The 14,477-nt window shown below is 45.9% G+C and overlaps 1 protein-coding gene across 1 annotated transcript in view; it reads left to right on the top strand.

Annotated features, from left to right (window-relative positions):
• The first annotated feature begins 452 nt into the window (after positions 1 to 452).
• LOC130283110 (killer cell lectin-like receptor subfamily B member 1C) overlaps positions 453 to 14,477 on the top strand; it is a 60,329-nt gene continuing 46,304 nt past the window's right edge. The window contains exons 1-3 of the mRNA XM_056532296.1: positions 453 to 468; positions 7,249 to 7,344; positions 8,689 to 8,757. Coding sequence (XP_056388271.1) covers positions 453 to 468; positions 7,249 to 7,344; positions 8,689 to 8,757 — 181 coding nt within the window. The remainder of the gene's footprint in view (positions 469 to 7,248; positions 7,345 to 8,688; positions 8,758 to 14,477) is intronic.

The following is a 14,477-nucleotide window of genomic DNA, read 5'->3' as shown; positions in this document are numbered from 1 at the left end:
CTTATGTCCGCCATTACTAGCGGGTCCGCAGCTGCTGATAATAGTAAATGCTGTGCATGAAGCAAGCACAGCTCATGTGCTCGCTTTATGTACAGAATGTAAATGTATGTCCTGGTGCGCGAAGTCTCAGCACATCAGAACAAAAATGTACGTCCAATGTCCTTAATGGTATCAGGCTTATCCTAAACCATGTATCTAACCAATGTAGTAGAAGTCAGTGCTATCTAAACAGTTAGTGTAGGATGCCCTTTAGGGCATTGAACTAATTTAAGCACACGTTGCAACCCCAACATTTTACATTATGGACCCGGTGTCTATTACAGGTCACTCATTTAGGATGGCTCCTAGAAGCATCGGCTTCTAGATACGGTATACCCTCTCACATTAGAAAGAAGTTGGGTCGCTGGAAATCTCCATGTTTTCAGCGTTATATTCCTGATCCTCAGGCGGAAATGGCTCAAGCTTTTGGTAAACTGGTTGATGTATAAAGGTTGCAATTTTGCTAATAAAATATTATTTACTAAACGGTCTGGTGTTTTGCCCACTTCTTACCCTAGGTTACCCTATACGGCCGGCCGGGCAGGTTAGCTGATTTCAGTTAACCTAATTTGTGGGAGGAGTTATGGGGCTATATCTAGAAGGACCCTGGTCCTAGAGGTCTGTGGATCGGTTTCGTTCTCCCACCCAACCCTCCCATATTTTACACAAGTTAATTTTCTTTGTCTCACCTTTTGGGGTAGCCCACTTCTTACCCTAGGTTACCCTATACGGCCGGCCGGGCACACATCAGGCCTTAGTTATACTTACGGTTGCTCTCAGGGGTATGAAATATAATATGAGTACATTATGCATCACGGAGAATAATCTGACCACAAATGTACTTCCAATGTCCTTAACCTGTTGGGGACGAAGGGCGGATGCATACGCCCTTGCGTCCTGGTACTTAAGGACGAAGGGCGTATCCATACGCCTGTGGGAATTTCGGTCCCCGCCGCGTGTCGGGTGGGGACCGGACTGGGGTGACTGCTGATATCTATCAGCAGGCACCCCGTGCAAATGCCCAGGGGGGTCATTAGACCCCCCCCCATGTCGGCGATCGGTGCAAATCGCAAGTGAATTCACACTTGCGATTTGCGCCGATTTCGGGTCATTACGGGTCTATGGTGACCCGGTGACCCGGAATAGAAGGGGGATCGCGGTTGTCTAAGTCAACTACGATCCCCTTAAAGCGATAGGAGTGAGGTGGCAGGGGTGCCAACCCTCCTATCTCTGCTATTGGTTGTTTAGACGCGACCACCAAAAGCAGATCGGGGGCGGGTTTACTTTGGTTTTCCCCATCCTGCTCACCCACAATAGGCGGGGCAGGACGGGGAAACGACGGGGACCGAACGCCGAAGGTCCACTTACCCCTCCGGAGGCTGCGGGCGACGATGATCGGCGGGCGGCGGGCGGCAGAAGAAGACGGCTCCTTGGATCCTATGGAAGCCGGTAAGTTGCCTAGCAACATCTGGAGGGCTACAGTCTGAGACTGTAGCCCTCCAGATGTTGCAAAACTACAACTCCCAGCATGCCCAGACAGCTGTTTGCTGTTTGGGCATGCTGGAATTTGTAGTTTTGCAACAGCTGGATGGCTGCAGTTTGATACCACTATATAGTCTCTAAACTGTATCCCTCCAGATCTTGCAAAACTACAACTCCTAGCATGCTCAAACAGCTCTTTGCTCTCTGGACATGCTGGGATTTGTAGTTTTGCAACATCTGGAGGGTCACAGTTTGGAAATCACTGGGCAGTGGTCTATAAACTGTAGCCCTCCAGATCTTGCAAAACTGCAAATCCCAGCATGCTCAAACAGCAAACAGCTGTCTCACCATGCTGGGAGTTGTAATTGCGTACCTCCAGCTGTTGCATAACTACATCTCCCAGCATGCCTTTCGGCGATTAGTACATGCTGGGAGTTGTAGTTTTGCAACAGCTGGAGGTACACTAGTTGGAAAATACTGTTAGGTAACAGAACCTAACTGAAGGTTTTCCAACCAGTATGCCTCCAGCTGTTGCAAAAGTACAACTCCCAGCATGAACGGTATGTCAGTACATGCTGGGAGTTGTAGTTTTGCAACAGCTGGAAGCACACTGGTTGGAAAATACTGTTAGGTAACAGAACCTAACTGAAGGTTTTCCAACCAGTGTGCCTCCAGCTGTTGCAAAAGTACAACTCCCAGCATGCATGGTATGTCAGTACATGCTGGGAGTTGTAGTTTTGCAACAGCTGGAGGCACACTGGTTGGAAAATACTGTTAGGTAACAGAACCTAACTGAAGGTTTTCCAACCAGTGTGCCTCCAGCTGTTGCAAACGTACAACTCCCAGCATGCACTGTCAGTGCATGCTGGGAGTTGTGGTTTTGAAACAGCTGGAGGTTTGTCCCCCCATGTGAACGTACAGGGTACAATCACACGGGAAGGTTTACAGTAAGTTTCCTGCTTCAAGTTTGGTCTGCAGCTAATTTTTCGCCGCAGCGCAAACTTCTAGCGGGAGACTCACCGTAACCCGCCAGTGCAAATGTACCCTAAAAACACTACACTAACACATAATAAAGAGTAAAACACTACATATACACCCCTTACACTGCCCCCCCCCCCCAATAAAAATGAAAAACATATTGTACGGGAGTGTTTCCAAAATGGAGCCTCCAGCTGTTGCAAAACAACAACTCCCAGCATTTCTGGACAACCACTGACTGTCCAGGCATGCTAGGAGTTAAGCAACAGCTGGAGGCACCCTGTTTGGGAATCACTGGCGTAGAATACCCCTATGTCCACCCCTATGCAATTCCTAATTTAGTCCTCAAATGCGCATGGCGCTCTCTCACTTCAGAGCCCTGTCGTATTTCAAGGAAACAGTTTAGGGCCACACATGGGGTATTTCCGTAACCGGGAGAAATTGCACTACAAATTTTGGGGGGCTTTTTCTCCTTTTACCCCTTATGAAAAGGAAAAGTTGGGGGTTACACCAGCCTGTTAGTGTAAAAAAAAAAAAAAATGTTCACACTAACCTGCTGGTGTTGCCCCATACTTTTTATTTTCACAAGCAGTAAAAGGAAAAAAAGCCCCCCAAAATTAGTAACGCAATTTCTCCTGAGTACGGAAATACCCCATATGTTGGCGTAAAACGCTCTGCGGGCTCACAACAAGGCTCAGGAGTGAGAGCGCACTATGTACATTTGAGGCCTAAATTGGTGATTTGCACAGGGGTGGCTGATTTTACAGCGGTTCTGACATAAACGCAAAAACATAAATACTCACATGTGACCCCATTTTGTAAACTATACCCCCCACGGAACGTAACAAAGGGTATAGTGAGCCTGAACACCCCACAGGTGTTTGACGAATTTTCATTAAAGTTGGATGGGAAAATGAAAAAAAAAATTTTCACTAAAATGCTGGTGTTACCCTAAATTTTTCATTTTCACAAGGGAAATTAGGAAAAAAGCCCCGCAAAATTTGTAACCCCATTTCCTCTGAGTAGGAACATACCCCATATGTGGATGTAAAGTGCTCGGCGGGCGCACTACGAGCGCCATTAGGATTTTGAAGAGAAAATGTGTCCGGAATTGAAGGCTACATGAGTTTACAAAGCCCCCATAGTGCCAGAACAAAGGACCCCCCCACATGTGACCCCATTTTGGAAACTACACCCCTCATGTAATGTATTAAGGGGTACAGTGAGCATTTACGCCCCACATGTGTCTGACAGATTTTTGGAACAGTGGTCCGTGAAAATTTTTCATTTGCACAGTCCACTGTTCCAAAGATCTGTCTGCCAGTGGGGTGTAAATACTCACTGCACCCCTTATTAAATTCTGTGCGGGGTGTAGTTTCCAAAATGGGGTCACATGTGGGGGGGTCCACTGTACTGGCACCACAGGGGGCTTTGTAAACGCACATGGCCCCTGACTACCATTCCAAAAGCTCAATGGCGCTCCTCCTCTTCTGAGCATTGTATTTCACCCACAGAGCATTTTACGTCCTAACATGGGGTATTTCCATACTCAGAAGAGATGGGGTTACAAATTTTGAGGGGCATTCCCTCCCATAACCCTTTGTAAAAATGGTAAATTTGGGGAAGAAACTGCACTTTAGAGAAAACATTTTTTTTTCATTTACACATCCGATTTTAACGAAAAGTCGTCAAACACCTGCGTGGTGTTAAGGCTCACCCCTTGTTACGTGCCTTGAGGGGTGTAGTTTCCAAAATGGTATGCCATGTGGGGTTTTCTGCTGTTCTGGCACCGTAGGGGCTTCCTAAATGTGACATGCCCCCCAAAAACCATTTCAGCAAAATTCACTCTCCAAAATCCCATTGTTGCTCCTTCCCTTCTGAGCCCTCTACTGCGCCCGCCGAACACTTGACATACACATATGAGGTATTTCCTTATTCGAGAGAAATTGGGTTACAATTTTTTGGAGGATTTTTCTCCTATTACCACTTGTAAAAATTCAAAAACTGGGTCTACAAGAACATGCGAGTGTAAAAAATGAAGATTTTGAATTTTCTCCTTCACTTTGCTGGTATTCCTGTGAAACACCTAAAGGGTTAACAAACTTAATGAATGTCATTTTGGATACTTTGAGGGGTGCAGTTTTTATAATTGGGTCATTTGCGGGGTATTTATAATAGGAAGGCCCTTCAAATCCACTTCAAACCTGAACTGGTCCCTGAAAAATTCCGATTTTGAAAATTTTGTGAAAAATTGGAAAATTGCTGCTGAACTTTGAAGCCCTCTGATGTCTTCCAAAAGTAAAAACATGTCAACTTTATGATGCAAATATAAAGTAGACATATTGTATATGTGAATCAATATATAATTTATTTGGAATGTCTATTTTCCTTACAAGCAGAGACCTTCAAAGTTCGAAAAATGCAAAATTTTCAAATTTTTCATCAAATTTTGGAATTTTTCACCAAGAAATGATGTAAGTATTGACAAAAATTTACCACTACCATAAAGTAGAATATGTCACGAAAAAAAACTCTCGGAATCAAATTTATAAGTTAAAACATCCCAGAGTTATTAATGCTTAAAGTGACAGTGGTCAGATTTGCAAAAAATGCTCCCGTCCTTAGGGTTATAATGGGCTCCGTCCCCAAGGGGTTAACCCCTTAAGGACTCATGACGTCATGAGTCCGCTCCCGATCTATAACGCAGGGCCACGGCGTGGCCCCGCGTCATAGCGGGTCGTGCCCAGCCTCTAACAACGGCCGGGACCCGTGGCTAATAGTGCACGGCATTGATCGTGCTGCCGCGCGCTATTAACCCTTTAGACGCGGCTTTCAAAGTTGAATGCCGCGTCTAAAGTGAAAGTGAAAACATGCCGGTTAGCTCAGGTAGCTGTTCGAGATAGCCGCGGGGAAATCGCGGCATCCCGAACAGCTTACAGGACAGCCGAAGGGTCCCTACCTGCCTCCTCGCTGTCCGATCGCCGAATGACTGCTCAGTGCCTGAGATCCAGGCAGATCATCGATCACTGGTTTCCTATGAGAAAACAGTGATCAATGATGAAGATCAGTGTGTGTAGTGTTATAGGTCCCTATGGGAGCTATAACACTGCAAAAAAAAGTGGAAAAAAAAAGTGAATAAAGATCATTTAACCCCTTCTCTATTAAAAGTTTGAATCACCCCCATTTTCCCATAAAAAAAAGTGTAAATAAAAATAAACATATGTGGTATTGCCGCGTGCGGAAATGTCCGAATTATTAAAATATATCATTAATTAAACAATTAAACCGCACGGTCAATGGCGTGCGCACAAGAAAAAAAGTCCAAAATAGTGCATTTTTGGTCACATAAGAAAAAATGAATAAGTCCTATCAATGCAAAAATGGTACCACTAAAAACTTCAGATCACACCGCAAAAAATGAGCCCTCATACCGGGTAGGGTATCATTTTAGTCGTATGGACCTACAGAATAAAGATAAGGTGTCATTTTAACCGAAAAATGTACTGCGTAGAAACGGAAGCCACCAAAATTTAAAAATGGCGTTTTTATTTTTATTTTGTCTCACAATTATTATTTTTTCCGTTTTGCCATAGATTTTTGGGTAAAATGACTGATGTATTTACAAATTAGAATTGGTGGCGCAAAAAAATAAGCCATCATGTGGATTTTTAGGTGCAAAATTGAAAGAGTTATGATTTTTTAAAGGTAAGGAGGAAAAAACGAAAATGCAAAAACGGAAAAACGCTGAGTCCTTAAGGAGTTAAGGGTATCAGGCTTATCCTAAACCATGTATCTAACCAATGCAGTAGAAGTCATTGCTATCTAAACAGTTAATGTATGATGAGATGGGGCATTGAACTAATATAAGCACACGTTGCAACTAGAGATGAGCGAACTTACAGTAAATTCAATTCATCACGAACTTCTCGGCTCGGCAGTTGATGACGTATCCTGCATTAATTAGTTCAGCTTTCCGGTGCTCCGGTGGGCTGGAAAAGGTGGATACAGTCCTAGGAAAGAGTCTCCTAGGACTGTATCCACCTTTTCCAGCCCACCGGATCACCGGAAAGCTGAACTAATTTATGCAGGATAAGTCATCAACTGCCGAGCCGAGAAGTTCGTGACGAATCAAATTTACTGTAAGTTCGCTCATCTCTAGTTGCAACCCTAACATTTTACTGGATCTCCAGATTTCTCAAGGGTGTGACAAGTGAACCACACCCTTAAGAAAGCTGGAGGTCCAGTGAAACATTGGGGTTGAAGCATGTGCTTATTTTAGTTGAATGTCGCATCTCATCCTGCACTAACTGTTCTACTTCTACTTCAATTTATCAGAATCAATAGTGAATTATCAGGCCACAAATGTACAAAGACAGCTATCTCTCCTGATCCCCCCCCCCCCCCCCCCCCCCGATGCACATGCATGCTTGGCTCCATCATTTTGGGTAAGTGTGCCTGTATTCTAATCAGAGAGGGGGTAAGCCACTGGCAGACTCCTCTAGCGGCAGTTGATCTTCTAGAGAACTAATGGATGGGGCAGTTAAACTCAAAATGTCCAAATCCTCTCTCTCCCAGTATTTGCTGTCAGGAGACAGAGTCAGGGGCCCCTGTATACATTAGATGGCTGGCTAGCTGGTTCACCAAAAATGGTGAATTTAGCCAACACCTGTCTAATGTGTATGGCCAGATTTAGCATCCTTACTGTCCCCTTGTGTGCAGAATTCTAACACATTTTATATTTTTTTACAGATCGGAAAAAAGAATTGAACAGGTGCAGTTACAAAACTCTCAGCAGAATTCTCGTCCTCATCATTGTTATTCTTTCTTGTGCTTTTGGATATATGGGTAGGTCATGTTATAAAAAGCTCTTTTTTTTACAATGCCTGTTTCAGCTGCACGCAGTGCTGGAGGCTCCGTGTCAGAAGCCTCACTACCACAGGGCCGGAATATAGTGACATCACGGCAGGTGGGGGCTGCATAAGAGATTGTGCATAATCAGACATCTTATCCCCTATCGTTTGGATAGAGGATAAGATGTCTTAGGGCCAGAGTACCACTTTAAGATGGCTGTTAAGGTTGGAAATGCAGGTCACAAGAGTCAGGAGCGTGCCCTACTGATGAACGAGCACATCGCTCGTTCCCACCTGTCTCATTGACAGATGGGGAGCTGCGCTGAGCTTGCCTGTGTCCTGCCTGAGTCCGAAATCAGTACATAGGCTTGCTGGCAGGACTGCTGGTAAGACCCCTAGTGGTCACTTTTTTAATAGTAAAAAAAACAATAAAGGATGCAAATTTTTAAATAAAAACCAATTAGAAAGATATTCATTATGGCTTGATCTACACTAAATCAATAGTTTTTTTTTGATGATAGGTACCCTTTAAGTGAGAAGGTTTCTAAACACTTACAAATAGTCTGCAGGCAGAGGTAGGGGAGGAAAGTGAGGAAGATGCCTCTTACCCCACACAAGTTAAATTAAAAAGTTTATTGTATTCTCATGTACATTGGAGTAATTAAAAAATTATAATGATATGTATGTCTAAATTATTTATTGTACCATCTTAGGGGTACTCCGGTGCTAAGACATCTTATCCCCTATCCAAAGGATAGGGGATAAGATGCCTGATCGCAGGGGTCCCGCCGCTGGGGACACCCCGTGATCTTGCATGCAGTACCCCGTTAGAATCAGTCCCCGGAGCGTGCTCGCTCTGGGTCCGATTACTGGCGATCACGGGGACGGAGTATTGTGATGTCACGGCTCCGCCCCCGTGTGAGGTCACACACCGCCCCCTCAATGCAAACTTATGGGAGGGGGCTTGACAGCTTTACCCCTTTAAGGTTAACATTGTTATTTTCAGTATACAAAATGGGTAAAGAGACGTGATAAAAAATAATTATTTAAGGAGCTCTGTGTGAACAACACTGACAATTCAGGTAAGTAAAAAATTATTCCAATGACAATTCATACATATTCACGTTAACTTGTAAGCTGTCACGCCCCCTCCCATAGGGTGATCGCCAGTAATCAGACCCGGAGCGAGCACGCTTCGGGGACTGATTCTAACGGGGTGCTGCGTGCAAGATCATGGCAGGACCCCCGCCATTAAGCATCTTATCCCCTATCCGTTGGATAGGGGATAAGATGTCTTAGCACCGGAATACCCCTTTAAGGTTAACATTGTTTTTTTCAGTATACAAAGTGGATAAAGAGACATGTGATAAAAATGAATTATCTAAGGAGCTCTGTGTGAACAATTCAGGTAAGTAAAAAATTATTCCAATGTCAATTCATACATATTCACATTAACTTGTAAGTTGGAGTTTTACTTTAGTGATAAGCTAAGATACTCTTTAATAGAGATGAGCAAACTTTTTAAAGGTTTGGTTTGCCGGGCCCGCCGAACTTTCGGAAAATGTTCAGTTCATGGGAACTAGTTCTCTGTTAACCGGCAATTAAATAAGCCTCAAAATACATGTATAACACTGCCTAAGAATTCTAAAGCCCTGTAACACCGCTAAGGTCATCTAGGAATATATTTAAGTAGTTTTAAGTCGGTTTAAGGCTTAGTTAAAGAGGAACACTGATCAGCGTTCAGAACATTTTGTTCCAAATGCTGAGCAGCGGAGTACCCCTTTAATGTCAAATAAAGATGTATAAAGTATCCCTGGTTGTTGGCAGAGGTTTGCCGGTGTTAAAATGCACATGGATGTATCAGAAGACAGTAGCTTTTTCCAAGCTTTTTTTTCCCCCTTTTTGGGAGTAGCAACACTTTTTAAGTCTGACAAATGAAGACACCATGGATTTTTCCAAGAGTTCCAAAATGTATTCTTTTTGGGAGTTGCAACAGTATTGGTGTCCCAATATAGTGAAGAAGAAACTGTATGAAAATACAATAGACAATGTGTAGGCCTGGCTGGTAGTAGCGGTAGCTGCAAAGGTGGTAGACTGGTGAGAATTTGAAGCCAGCAGACAGCAGGCAGCGACAGACTTGTGGGAGTTGTAGTAGCCAGCAGACAGCGGAGGACCAGTGGGAGTCATAGTAGCCAGCAGGCAGTGGTGAACTGGTGGGAGGAGTAGTAGCTAGGGTACAGCAGGAGGTGGGGGACTGGTGGGCGTAGTAGTAGCCAGTGTACAGCATGAGATGGTGGACTAGTGGGAATTGTAGTAGTCAACAGAAAGGAGGCAGTGGAGAACTGGTTGGAGTTGTAGTAGGCAGAGGATAGGACAGCAGTGGACTGGTGGGAGAAGTAGTAGCCATCGAACAACATGCTGAGGTGGACTTGTGGAAGTTGTAGTAGCCGGCAGAAAGTAGGCAGTGGCGGACTGGTAGGAGTTGTAATAGCCAGCAAACTGCAGAAGACAGTGGCGGACTGGTGGGTGTTGTAGTAGCCACCATACATCAGAAGATGGTGGAACGGTGAGAGTTGTAGTAGCCAGCGGACATGTAATTGACACCTAAATGGCTATGCCGTGCTCACTCTCACCTATTAACTGTTTAGTTATGTTACACCCAGGTAGTAATAATATGTTGGATTAAAGGGGTACTTCGATTAAAAATCATAATCCTTCCAGTACTTATCAGCGAATGTATGCTTTACAGGAAGTTGTTTTTCTTTCTAAAGTTATTTTCAGTCTGACCACAGTGCTCTCTGCTGTCTGTGTCAAGAACTGTCCAGAGCAGATTAGGTTTGCTATGGGGATTTGCTCCTACTATGGACAGTTCCTGACATGGACATAGGTGTCAGCAGAGAGCACTGTGGTCAGACAGAAAATAAATTCAAAAAGAAAGTAACATCCTGTGGAGCATACAGCAGCTGATAATTACTGGAAGGGTTTACGAACTGTAAATAGAAGTATGAATTCGAGTAGAATACAGACATAGCGCACATCTACAATCTTGTATAATGATCTGATTGCTTCTCAGCACAATATCAAAAACTAACAGGTTGTTAGTATACATTTTTGATCAAAAAGTACAAGCCCACTCGCCACGTCAAGGCCACCTATTCAGAGTGGGTCCCTAACGTCCCTAGCATAAAATGGCGTAGCACCGGGCGGCGACCACCACCGCCGCGACACAGGTGCCCACGGGGGGGAAGCGACCCACTGGCAGAGCGGCCCCAATGCCTCTCAAACCAGTCTATAGGCCGCACCCGCCCGCAGACACAGCGCCATGGCAGCAACGGACGCCACCCCGCACCACACCAGTGTGAACAAGGTGTAATGGCTCACTTACCTTGCTCACCCAGTCAGACTGGGAGGCTGCTAGGAGTGAAATGGCCCTAGTGTGGCTAATTACCACCTATATAGGTTTGGGCTGAGGGGGTGGGGAAGAGTGCAGCACATTTTACACCATTTTATGCTAGGGACGTTAGGGACCCACTCTAAATAGGTGGCCTTGACGTGGCGAGTGGGCTTGTACTTTTTGATCAAAAATGTATACTAACAACCTGTTAGTTTTTGATATTATGCTGAGAAGCAATCAGATCATTATACAAGATTGTAGATGTGCGCTATGTCTGTATTCTACTCGAATTTATATTGTGATTTCTATCCTTTCTTTTTTTTTTTTTTTTTTTTGAACATGTGCTGCACTCTTCCCCACCCCCTCAGCCCAAACCTATATAGGTGGTAATTAGCCACACTAAGGCCATTTCACTCCTAGCAGCCTCCCAGTCTGACTGGGAGACTGGGAGAGCAAGGTAAGTGAGCCATTACACCTTGTTCACACTGGTGTGGTGCGGGGTGGCGTCCGTTGCTGCCGTGGCGCTGTGTCTGCGGGCGGGTGCGGCCTATAGACTGGTTTGAGAGGCATTGGGGCCGCTCTGCCAGTGGGTCGCTCCCCCCCCCCCGTGGGCACCTGTGTCGCGGCGGTGGTGGTTGCCGCCCAGTGCTACGCCATTTTATGCTAGGGACGTTAGGGACCCACTCTGAATAGGTGGCCTTGACGTGGCGAGTGGGCTTGTACTTTTTGATCAAAAATGTATACTAACAACCTGTTAGTTTTTGATATTGTGCTGAGAAGCAATCAGATCATCATACAAGATTGTAGATGTGCGCTATGTCTGTATTCAAATCGAATTCATATTGTAAATAGAAGTAATTTACAAATCTGTTTAACTTTCTGGCACCAGTTGATTAGAAAGAAGAAGAAAAAAGTACCCCTTTATGATTTCTATATTGATTTCTAAACCAGACCAGACTGCTCATTAACTATTCTCAATGGCATCCTTTTACAAATTTAGACAGGAAAAAAACAGTTTAAATCCTTTGATAAATCTCCCCCATTGTGTCAAGGTATTTTAGGCCCTGTCAGATTGAGTCCTCCAGTGTCCTGAGGGCTCCCCTGCAGGGACTCAACCATTTCTAATGTGTATTTGCACTGTTATAACTTAATAATCTGTTATTAGGTATCTGTAGCTTTAAGTATGTTACCTAGCAACCTCTTGCTCAGTCAGGGTATGTGAGAGTGGAGGACTGAGGGCTAGACTAAACTTTTGTGTAAGGTGTTATATTATGTTATTGCTTGTATGTAACTTTATTGTTAATCCTAAAGGGGACACAGACAACTCTATGATCTACAGCTGCCTGGCCAATGGGCTTTAGTTTAGCCTTCCCTCATAAGGGGTGGCATTTCCTGTGTAGCTCAGTTCTGGAGAGTTCAGGGGTCTGCACAGTTCCGAGGTGGAGTTCAGAAGGGTTCAGAGTTCAAGTGTGGAGAGAAGCTGAGTGGAGTGGAGTGCAGGAGTTCAGGAGAGAAGTTGAGTTCAGAGTGAAGAATCAACTAATTTCAGTCAGAGTACAGAGTGGAGAAATATCAAGCCTTTACTTCAGCCTTGATCAGAGAATTCCTAAAGGACAATTCATTATCTTCCAGCGAAAAGCCACAAATCTACCGACACTTCAGTAAGTGACTTTAATCTCAAGCCTAATATATATAGCGCAGAGCTAAAACTCCTAGTCCGGCCGTAAGAGCCAAGCATATATGCAATATCAAGTCCAGGCACTGCAAGCTGTGTGGTCCTCTAGAGACTGTCTGTTAAACCTTTGGGAGACTTTGGTTGAGCGCTGTGAAGATTGTACCACCTATCTTCAAGTTAGTAAAGCCTCCGTTAAACTGCAGCCTAGTGTGGAGTCAATTCTTTCCTTGCTAGCCTGTGGGGAGACGGAGTTCCCCGGACCTGTAGTACCCCGGGAGATACCAAGACTACAGTGGCGTCATGTGACATTAAGGGTTAATACCATCCGACCCTGGGTTTATAACACCCCCCAAGAACCAAGTAGCTAACCCCAGCGTAGAGGTGGCTGCGGACCTCACCTGTGGCCACCACAACATTTTTGGCGTCCATGAACAGGATACGGGTGTACACCTTAACTATTCAGCCACTAAATCAAGTCCTTCCCCCAAGTCTGAACTGTGTACGGGACTGTGTTATTGAAAGAAATTTGTCTAACGAGGCGCAAATACAAGTGGTGGGGAAGGTGAAGTTTATTGCATTCTCATAAGTCAAAGAACCGCCATGTGTAAAGGAAAGACAGAAATGATGCTTTGCGCCAAAAACTTCCCGGTACCTGAAAGAGTTAAAGATCCTCTGGAAAAGAGCGCTAAGGACTACCGCCAAAGTCTTCGCCCCGCCCCTGGGCGAGGAAATAGTGTGGTTGTGTCCAGAGCCAAGGGGAACGGAAGAAGTCCAGCCCCTGTTGCCAAGGGGGCGGATGAAGAGGATACACTGCTGTGCAACTTCCGGTCCCAGGCGCAGCCGATGACACACTTCCGGCTGGCGGCCAATTTGGTGAAGACCTTCATAAAAGGGGAGACACACAGCGGCCTCTTCAGTCTACAGGAAGTACTACAGAGGAGAGAAAAGATGGCGGAGAGCAAGAGCGACACGTGTGCCGAGAGTTCCAAGATGGAGGCCGAGGGTCAGCAGATTGCCGCGGCGGCATCGGAGATGTTCCGGGAGCTGGCGGAGAAGTTGCAGCGACTGTCCCTCGGGGCCGACAAGGCCTACTGCCAAGTGCCGTTGCCGGAGAATGACGGCGAATGGGCCGCAACGCCGCCCGGTTGTCGTCCCATCATCGCACCTGGGGCTCGTGGGCAGAAATCCAGACGGAGTCGGACTTGAGTACCCCAGCGGAAGCTTATTTCTCCACTCCCTCTTCTGATAGCCCCGTAGCCAGCCCTGAGGCAAAGGCCCCGCTACCTCCACAGGCCGCGGCCGCCCAAGACCAGTCAGCCCCTCAGTCGGCCGAGTGCCTGCCATCCCCCCCGCTCCCTAGATGGTTGTTCGGGGATGAGCCCGCCATCATCAAATACATGTGGGACAATATCCTCCCGTTGCCTGGGAAATCCCTGCCTCCCATCCCTCCGGCCCGGTCAGAAAAAGCCCAAAGAGACGCCGAAGTGGCTGCCATACTAGAGCAGATGAGGGCAGAGAAGCTAGAGCGCTACGGGCCGAAGCGGCTATCGTATGAAGAGAGGGAACGGCAGCAACAGGACACCAAACAGTTGGAAGCATATTATATTCGGAGGCTTGAGCAACCCAAAGAAGGTGAGCCCCCACTTGAGCGCAGGAGAGCTACAGTCATCAAGTTTGACCGCATCAGGGGCTGCGGCACTATAATGGACTGTCACCACGGAAGCACCCTGTTTGTAAACCGGAGAGCGGTGCAAAGACACTATCTGCCTCCTGAGAAGCACTCTCTAAAACCTGGGGAAATCGTTGAGTACACCCCTGTGAAGAGCCTGAGAGGGGAATGGGCTGCAGCAATCACCAGGCCCAGCCGTCCTACTCAGATTCCCTTTGCCTATTTCCCCTCAGAAGATTGGGACTCTGATCCCTTTGGACTTTTTACTCCAAATGTCAAGGAGATCCACTTCCGAGAGGACTACCCTGACACTTCTGCAGCAGTTATCCAGTTTCAAGAGACAACGCTCTCAAAGACAACGCTCTCAAAGACGGCGCGCTCAAAGACAGC

This window comes from Hyla sarda, chromosome 7 (genome assembly GCF_029499605.1).
Source record: "Hyla sarda isolate aHylSar1 chromosome 7, aHylSar1.hap1, whole genome shotgun sequence".
Lineage (NCBI taxonomy): Eukaryota > Metazoa > Chordata > Amphibia > Anura > Hylidae > Hyla > Hyla sarda.
Note: the sequence above shows the minus strand (reverse complement) of the source record. Positions and strands in the feature narration are given on the sequence as shown.